Genomic DNA, 10,332 nt, shown 5'->3' on the forward strand with positions numbered 1-10,332 from the left:
TATAAATACGCAGTATGAATCTCAGTTTTGACCACAATAATTCCAGTGTATTTAATTTCTAGTCCCTGGTGACAATAAACTTTCCAAGTTTCTGATTCAACTTGGGGGCCTCAAACATTCCTGAAGCAATTAATTTACACAGAAATAACTACACAATAAAACAAAAAGTCAAAACACAATGTGGATATTGTTTTGTTTTTTAACTAGCTAGTTATCAGTAACTTATGTGGAGTTAGAAGAAAAGGGACAAGCTTTACATGGGGACAAAAACAGGGAATGTCACCTTGTTAGGGGTAAAGAGTGCACCAACAAAAAGTGAAACAACACAAAATAAAACATTTTAGAAGGAATTATTCAAAGAACGTTTGTTTTGTCCACGAAAAAAAGCTAGCAAAATGAATGATGAGACAGAGCAGTAAGCTGATCAGATCTTTTAAGTCCCTCAATGTTAAATAAACAGCACAAGCAACTGAGCTCCCCTTCTCCGGTCGGGCAACTGTGGAGAGCAAGCTATTCTTTCTCAGGAGGAACACTATCCTGGTGTGGCCAGCGAAAGCCAGCAGATTTCATCAGGATTCGCAGTGTGGGGTAATTAGATAGAGTCCCTTATTTAACCAATATGTTTTCACTTAGACCTACGGCTCATTTTTCAAGTAATAAAACATTACAGTGATGTTGGGAATCACCTACTAAACCCGTATAATTCACTGAGGTTCTTTACAGTGCAAAGGGCATCAAGGCATAATGTGTACAGTGAAATCTCAATTAGTGTACTTTATTACAAATAACTGCAATAGTTTAATGGAAGGAGGAAAGGAAATTGGTTGTGCAGATGATACTGGCAAGGGAACACCTTTAAGATCATTTTAAAGGCTATGACAAGGCATACACTGATCATGAATCCATTTCAAATCTGATTGATAGACAGGATTAGGGTATTCATGTAAATACATAGTTATGTACTTTTGCTCTATTTACATTGTGTCAAAATGATAAAATAAGTTGTACTACTTCAAACGGTGGGAAACTAATGACGTTTTAAAATATTTGTTGAGTTTTTATATTTTGCAACGACTGCAGATCTACATCAAGAAAGTGTCTTTCTAACTGGTTGTGTCAGACTTGTTTCCTATAACTCCAAAGATAGCCCTGTCTCTTTAGTCATTCCTTCATTTCACATTTTGAAGAACTCTCTCAAATCTCTCCATAGCATTCACCCGCTGTAGCCCTTTATGTTACACTCATACACTCAACCCAAGTTAGCACAATGCAAAAAACATCAAAATGTTTAAGACTCAAATAAACCTCTGACATTAAATACTGAACTTAATCTATTTTGAGCTGTATTTCTGACAAGAGTAGTATTCCATTAATTTGCTGAAAATGTCTTTACAGACATTTGGTACACACTTACATAATCCTGTTGTCTTCTTTTACTCCATGATGGTAATCGTCTATGTTTTACAGAACACTTAAATAAGACCCTATTTGGCATAATTATAAAATACATGTTAACTGCAGGATTTAATTGCAATTAACATGTAACCTCCTATTGAATTACCACAGAATCCACACAAAGAGAATGATTCCACATGAATTTAAATTAAACAGGGATAACAGCTCTCCGTTCATGTGCTGGCACTCATTTGAAAGTGTGTTCCCTTTCAAGTTTAGCTGCAATTTAACATTAAATCCAAATTCTTTCCACCAAAGCCTTCGTGGTCATTAATAGACAGCTCAAATCCTCCCTGGCCCTTTAAGTCATGCTTCCCTTTTTTGATTTGTTGGAGTGTCTGAAGACAAGATGGTCAACTCCTTAGCTCATCTGAAACATTTTCAAGCTCAGACATCCTGTGAAATTACACCGGCCTGAAAATCTTCCCCTATTTTTCTATTAACCGTTCGAGAGAAGCCTCCCCCCCTCCTCCAGAGAGTAAGGTCAAAGTCAAATTGCATACCTAAAAACCACAAGTTGAAGGATTATTTAAAAATATAAACTGGAGATATATGCATCTGCAGTCATTAATCAATGCATGAAATTAAATTGATAGCCATATCTACAGTCCATAGCAAGAATGCAGCAGCACTAAAGACAGTCCCAAAAAGTTATGCAACGATGTCCGAAATATATTTTTTCTTGGTTCTGTTACTCTTAAGAACCAGTTTTCTTTTGTATGATTCTACTGAAATCAAGGTGAATAACCCTATCAAACCCCAACAACAGAGAGCAACTGACAGAATACCCCCTTTTACTATTGAGGTCAAAATGGAAGCACCGCAGTTCCACCTGGTTTATGTAAAGGAAACTAGCAGGTTTCAGTGGTTCGGCTTCCATAGCACATCATCTGTTCTCTACAGAAATGAGAGAAATAAAAAAGTGCCTGAGTTGAGGAGGGCTTATTACATTGACTATTTCTATATTTCCATTCTCTTTCTGTAAAACAGATAGCCTTTTCTGTTTAGTAAAGATTTGTCAAACTTTAAACCACTTGTGTCATTGTTGGCCATCTTCCCATCCTGCCCCTGATTTCCTGTCTGGGTCTGGTTTCCATGGATACAGCGGGAACTGCAGTGTATGTAGGCTTGTGCAGCTGGTAAGGCCCATTGCCCAGATCCTGGTACCACATGTAGACTTTCTTTCCCACTAGTTATAGCTGCCATGTTTACCCATGCACTGGAAATTAACTTTGGTACAATCTCAGTTGGTTCTTTGTCAAAACAGAATTAGCTCCACGTGGCAAGAAAGCAATTGGCATAGATATATGTACAGGTGTTTCAGCCATCTTCAGAAACTCTGTCCAAGTCTCCAGCGGAAGTGAAAAATATTCTGTTGATCTCATTAGTTGAATGAAACCCTATTTTAGCAATAGCATTTTTAAAGAAAAAAAAAGTCTGGACGAAACGGAGAGTTGGCCATTCGAAATGCAGCAGTCCTATGTATTTCAGTTCTTAGAAGAAGGAAAAAAGGTAATCTGTCTTTTGAGGGGTAGAGCATATGAGGGGCAGAGCACAATATATAGTTTAATTAAAAGACTTAAGCAATTAGGAAGCAATTCACATTTTTTTATTTACGTAAATCTATCCATGTACCCAGCCTATTTATCCAGAATATAGTGCTCATGTTACTTGTTCAGCCTGGCAGGCAGCAAAAAATGGACATTGGACACAGAGACATATTTTGTCTCTCTACCCACTTGAGTTCTATGTCACACTGAATGCTAGTTTCTTCTGGGAGAAATAACCAACCAACCTGCTCATCCTACTGGTTTGCCCCCATTCTTTCATTAGTTCAACAGGACACCCATTAAGTGTTGTGCCAACAGTAGTACTCAATTTGCTCTCTTCTGTATTTCGATGATGACAACAATGCTTGTTTTTTTTAACTAAGCTGTGGCCCTGTGCTGTTTTTCTTATGTTCTACATCCCTTGGTTGAGTATCTCCAGTGAAGCTGGTGGCCAGAAGTCATGGTTCTTTGACAATGCTGAACCATAAGCAACATAATGTACATGGTTTGTACATCAATGTTATGGGATTTTTACAGGGAATAATTTTTTCCATTGTTAAATTCTGCCAAAAAAACTAAAATACATAAAAAGAAACCCCCACAGATAATAAAAGTACATAAACAAGTCCAGTTTCCTGTAATGTCTTGACCTTCAGAGCATGGGTCAGATGACTCATGCCAAAGACAAAGTAATGACCCATGCCATTATTTGGAGAAAGGAAATGTGGAATATGAAAATGCTGGGTACTTTCTGAGGCAAAATCTGCTTTGCAGGGAAATCCAGACCAAGATAACATCACATTTGACAACGAGAGCCATGCTGATTGATGGAAACAAACAGACATTAATTCCACTGCTTAAAACGCATCATGCATTAAATAAAAGACCTTTTCTTAGTTGTAGTCCCTGTGGACTTTAAACTGTAACAGCACAGAGATTTAATCAAAGGGAAATGGATCGCCCCAATTTACACCACATACTTTTAACGCCAGTTCAATTTTGTTAGGTCCTTGGCAAATTAAAACAAACAATGTAAATGGATTGTAAGCCCAATTTTTCAAACTACTTGGATGTTCTAATAACGGTCTACTCACAGTCACGTCCTCCATACTGTGACATGCTCAATGCAGTGGATCATACTCAAAACATTTTACCTCATGAAGGATTTTTTGTTTTTGAGTGTTAGGCTAAGTTAACAGAAGTAAATTAAACCATTACAAAAAAGTGTTTTTAATCTTTTTAAAAAAAGGGCTGTTAATTTGAATGTGATGCTAAGGTTGAATTAATGTGGGCCACTGTCTTCAAATAAATCTCCTTTTCTTGTACACTGCTGCCTTTCAGTCCTATACATACATTAAAGGGAAGGGTTTTCCCTAGCAAAAAGTTACAATGTTAGCTGTATAGAATCCTCTTTTAAGTGGATCAAGCCGTTTGAAAAAAACTTTGAGTGGGGGGTACATTCAGCACATTCTCTTGGCAGCTGTGCTATTGTTTTTGTCTAGAAGATTCTTTTAATATTGTGGAAGCAATATTGGAGAGATTGGTCAGAGTCTGTTCTATCCTCACGGAAATCAGATGGTTACTTGTTGTTACTTGGTTAGATATTTACCTTTTATGTAGCTTGTAGCCAAAAGAAAAACAAAAAGAGAGATATTCACCAGATTAATCTTACAGGCCATTGTCTCACGATGCCTTCTACAGTGCTGCTCAGCACTCAGTACACCAGGACTGAAAACACGCACGATGTATCACACTCAGGAATCATCGCAAAGCAGTGAGCCACACTCATGACATTCTCTGCAAATGGTGCAAAAATATAATTGGATACATAGAATATTGATATATTGAATGTGACATTGTTAGTCTTCTTATCTTTATGCTTTATTATCTTTTCACTTTTGGGATAAGTACTTGATCTATTTGTGCTAATTTCAGGGATGGAAATAAGATTACCGCTGCAAATCTCATTGATGCTTCTTAGGTGTTAAAGAAGCCGCTGCTGCAAATGATTGTGCTTATTGTCCAATCTTGCATTGCATTGAAATTTAAAACACCTCTTTCTTTCAATTAAATCCCTTTTGTTAAACATACATATCCTTGTGTGTGTGTGTGCGTGTGTGTGTGTACTGGTGTACTTTTTAAGGTCAAAGGGTAGCAAGTAGAGATTTCATACCCCCCCAGCAAATGTCTCAAATATGATTGAGATTTAACTTCCCCTATTTATTAAGTTATCCGTGTACCAAGCTGTCAAAAACTGAAGAGGGGACTGAAATAAGGAGAAAGAGAAAAAAATGTTATTGGAGCCATGGATGTAATTTTTGCCTTAAAGATTTCCAGATGTCAGACTGTTCTGCATACGAGAGTGGAGCTTTTGTGCAGCACAGAAACTCTTCCAGTGCCGAGTAACTCCCTTCCTCAAACTCAAATATTGCATGAGGCTGCAAGGCAAGAGCTTCACTCTTTCCACAGAGAAAGAAAAAGAAGGAAAGCAGAGAAATAAACCAGCATATGCAAATTAAAAGAAAAGAGAGAGCGGCTGAATTGAATTAAGGGTTTATCATTAGCATTACTCTTTTAAACTCAGAGAATGAACACTAGAATTGGGCCAGACATTTGGTAAATATTATAAATGTTTAAACAGAAAATGGTTTCTCTTAGTTATACATCCCTGGATTGAATGCTGGCTGATAGAATGCCAAGGTTATTGCTTTGGATCTGGTGAATTTTCTTTGAACTAGTTGTTAATGGGATCTGGATCCAATCCGAACACAACTGCAGCTGCAGGTACTACAGAGAGAGACAATACGATTCCTTAGCCTGGTGGAAAAACACTGACAAGGAGATTTCTTCGGGTCCCATGCCCACTAACACTTAGATTATTTCATTTCAACTACTATTTGAATGAAATGTGGTGTTGAATAGTAGGAATTAAAGTCCACATGAAATCAGTGAATCACAAACACAGTTTTAGAGCCTGATCTGCAATTAAACCCAAGTCAAACTGTAAAAAGCTTCTAAAGTCTGTAAAAATGTGGCCTCGTACTCCACAAGGTTTTAGGGATATATTCCTACAAATGTAAGACTAATATACACTTATGTTTGATGCTGAAACACCCCAAAACCTGAAGCACAGGCTTTGATAAACCTCAAATGCAGCACTGGGTATAAAATGACTGCACACCCTCGCTTTCAGCTTGAGGACATGCACTTAAATCACTCTACCGTTGCTTTTTCAATGTTTTTTGCCAGGTTTCCCCAAGTTCCGTCAAAGTGAGATGTTTCCAGTACAAACACACTGATAAAAAACAGACTTTTCAGAGAGAGAGGGACCTCCTGTCTGAGGTTTGCTTGAAAGGTCCAAATAAGAACAAAAGGGTTTTGTATGTCTGTGAAAATCTTTGTTTGCACAGGCACTGGCCAACCACAAACAACCCCTAATTACAACTTACAAGCACTGGCTTACAATCAATGAGCTGTGTTAGAAAAGCAAGGTTGTTCCCAATTGAAGATTGTCTACAGCAATGCAATAATACACAAGACTAGGAGTTATACATCCAGGACCTACAGCATCAGCAGCACATCTTCATGACTTATTGGTCAACTTGCATACAGGATTATGCATTATTAACAGCTGCAGTACACGGTTATACAAATATATGCAACAGAATAGGGGATAAATCAATGATTTTGTTCATTTTGATAAATGTTTGTTTGTCCTTCATTCTTATTACACAACACTGTCAATCACGAGAAAACCATATAAAGTTGTCCCTCTGTAAATGTGTTATTGAATATGTGTAGGTCCTTGTTGTATTTGATAGTGTAGCCTATTCATCAGAGGAATGCAGTCTACTTTTGCTAAAACATATGTGTAAGTAGTCTGTATTACTGTACCTGTTACTGGAGAGGATTTGTCATACGGTCAGGGATTAAATATGTACTGAGGCATAAATCTTTGAAATGGCATGACCTTAATATCAATTCATTTAATTAAATATTAAAAAGAAAAGGAGAGAATTACTGTCCCCCTAAATCCCCCCCTTTGGGGTTGTCCAGCTATGCAGGAGAGGAATGTTTACCATATCACCAATTGTTTAATCAAAATTGAGTTTCTCTTCATGAAACAAGTCTGTCCTCATATGTTGTATTAGTTAACACCATTATAAATCACACACACAGCAGCTGAAGAGTTCCAGAACACATGGGATTCCTACAGTACATGATGAGTGACTTGGCCATAGATGACAGTGCTTTGATAAAGCGACAAAACGACAGTGCTCTCGAGAAAAAGCCCCTGGTGTTGCCATGAAATAGAGCAATATTCATGCATTCTAATTTTCCTCCTGTGAACTAAGAGAGTTACAGAAAGGAAGTGTACATTTTGGGTGACTATTTTGAAAAGTAAATTCGCCACATCAAACCTTGGTCAAAATGCAAACAATGGTGTTTGCTTTTGGATGCACATGTGAAGCACGCACGGTTGGGTTTGGCTAAACTGAGGAAAGACTATTAACAATGAAAAAAAGAAAATAATTGTGGCACTCAGGAGTGAAGAGAAATTTATTTTAAACCCAACACTCCCTTCCAGCATTTATGCATTTATTTTATTTAGTGTTCCTATTGGGATCTATATAAATGAGACCATGAACATTAATGTAATTTATAGATATGTCCTCCTGGCTCATTGGGTGTTACAACTATAGTTTGGATGGAACAGCTATGAGATAGTTGACCATCTTGAAGTTCAGTTTCATAACCACCTGGGTGTCATCGTCCCCCCCACACAAAACTTTAGTATTTAAAAAAGACATAGACCTGAAAGGACTTGGAGTCTACCAGTGTCCTATTGTGCCTTCACATTTCAGATAAGTAAAAAGCTCTGAAGACTTTGAACTTAGCAACTCCAGGTGTATAATATAATACAATGTCTAAATATTCAAGAACACCTTCAGCGACTGCCTCCAACACAATGCTGGAATGCATTGTTTCCTACAACTTGGGGTGCAGGGGTAATATGGTATATAAGATTATACTCTCAAATCACATTTCTAAGAACGCAAGGAAGATCATAAGATTACTTTTAATCATGCATCATGACAACCCACAAACAAGTACACTTAAGCAAAGCACAAGTGGTTTTCCAAGGCAGAAAATCTTACCATTGGCGTTCTTTCCGCAGATGAGATGCTCATAAGGTTGCAGAACCCCCCAGAGCTCGGCGTCGTTGTTTATGACGCTCTCCAGAGTTTCTGCCGTGACTCCAGCGCCGGGCGCCGCTGCATCTGGACCATGCTGCCTCTCCGCCATCCACACACGGGAGCCGACCTCCTCCACCAGCCCCTCCATGCAGGCGGTCAGGCAGATGGCCGCGTACTCGTGGATGCGCACGGAGATGCGTGTGTCCACCATCCAGCGGAAGAAGCGGCCGACGGGGAAGGTGAGCCCGCACCGGGAGGACTTGCCCTTCCGCAGCCACTCACCTGCGCTCATGCTGTACAAGGAGATGGCCTTGACCGTGGCCGACACGCAGCTCTCGGACAGCGCCCAGCTCAGCACCAGGCGGATGGCGCTCTGCACCTCAAAGCGGGTACACCGGCAGTGCATGACACTGAGCCTCTGGGCTTCTCTGGAGATCCGGATCAGAGCCCTCCGTAGAAGCGTGGAGAGCCTCCGGACAGCGTCCTGGGAAAATGTGGCTCCCTTGCCGGCTCCTTTGCGCAATACCTTGCCAACGTCCTCGTCGGTCCAGGGGAATTCTTCCAGCTCCGGGAGACGGGGACATTTGGAGAATATGTCTTCGGGGTCTTCTGGCAGGACCGTATTGACCGTGTCCCAGCTGTTATTCCTGCTGTTCATAGATCCGGAATAGTACCACCAGTTGCCCCGGTGCGGAGCGCTCATGAACGCCTGCGAGTTGGATTTGGAGGAAGAGAGGCTCAGGGACTTACAGGAGTCACCTGCGCCATAGCCCGAGTCCAGAGTCAAGTCCTCCAAAGTCTTCAGAGTCGAGCTGTACATCCCTGCCATGGCTCCGGCTACTAGGTATCCAAATGGAATTATGGTTCAGGTTTCTGGCGTTAAAACACACCCGTATAGGTGATGTCTTGTTACACCAATGCAATGTTTGCAAATAACCCCTGTATCCCACTTTGGGCACGTTGTGTACGCGCAATTTCACCATCAAATCGTACCCCCGTTAAAGAGCGATTTGGTACGCATACTTATAAAAATCAAAGGACAAATATCAGACAGTTTCCATATATGCACGTCTTTGCTGTTAAGGTTTCGTCTTACCGGTTTCACCAGCTTTCTTCGCACAAGTCCAACGTTTAAAAAAGCTAAAAGCTCTAGCGATTGCTTCTCCCGTGGAAGGCTGTGTTAGTCCACACACAAACATGAGTGAAATGCCCCCACTTGCTTTTCAGATATAGCGTCTGCCCCACTTGCCCGGCTGGCCCGGCTGGCTTGTTTCGGCTGTGATGGATCCCTGCTGCACAGCTCGTCTCCAGACTCTCCGGGCGCTTTTAACTCCGTGCGCGCCTGGCACAGTGGGGACAGCTGCTTTGCGCAAAACTGCGCCCGGCCCACTCACAGGCGCACTGTCTCCTCGACCAATGACCAGGCCGGGCTCTAAGTCACAGCACTGGAAACTGTGGATTTCTTCACTCTGTTTCTGGCATTCAACTTTTAATTCTGGGTTTCAGTAGATTACGGATTTTCACTTTTCTCTTGTTTCTTAATACATTTGAGTGTGCCAATTTCTGAAATTAGCACATTGCAGTTGGCTAACCATTGAACAATATATGGAGATGCACGTCATGTTTAGATGCTGGATCCTGTACTGTTTTGCTTTACTGTATAACTGTGTATGTACTGACTGATTGATTGATTGATTGATTGATTGATTGGCCTTTATCCAGGGCGATTTATATGAACTATTTACATGCACATTGTGTTTTATGTGCATAAAGTAGCGTGTTACTTTTATTATAAAAACGTTTATACAACTGTTTGCAACTTTTAAAAGCTTCTCTGTTTATTTTTAGTTTTATGTGAGTTAAATAACCAAGTACAGATCTACATCTTGGACTACTTTTTTGTACTGCTTTTTGTGTCTATGTGGTATCTCTTATATTTTGACACATTCAGTTGATGCAATTTCAACATCATTCAACAAAGAGTAAGCAAAACGTGCTTTTAATAGTCTGCCATGGTAAGTAGTTAATGCTGCAATTATAACATAATCCCCTCCCGATTCAGGCTAAGTTCACAGTGTCCATTCAGTGTCCATTCTTACACCCCGTGCTGAAGTATTAGTGGTGCCTTA

The 10,332-nt window shown here is 40.0% G+C and overlaps 1 protein-coding gene across 1 annotated transcript in view; it reads right to left on the reverse strand.

Annotated features, from left to right (window-relative positions):
- The window catches only part of abtb2b (ankyrin repeat and BTB (POZ) domain containing 2b), a 59,990-nt gene extending 50,470 nt beyond the window's left edge, over window positions 1-9,520 (reverse strand). Inside the window, exon 1 of the mRNA XM_066701129.1 lies at window positions 8,165-9,520. Coding sequence (XP_066557226.1) covers window positions 8,165-9,032 — 868 coding nt within the window. The 5' untranslated portion in view covers window positions 9,033-9,520. The remainder of the gene's footprint in view (window positions 1-8,164) is intronic.
- Between the last annotated feature and the right edge of the window lie 812 nt (window positions 9,521-10,332).

The sequence above is a fragment of the Amia ocellicauda genome, chromosome 4 (genome assembly GCF_036373705.1).
Source record: "Amia ocellicauda isolate fAmiCal2 chromosome 4, fAmiCal2.hap1, whole genome shotgun sequence".
NCBI classification, from domain to species: Eukaryota; Metazoa; Chordata; class Actinopteri; order Amiiformes; family Amiidae; genus Amia; species Amia ocellicauda.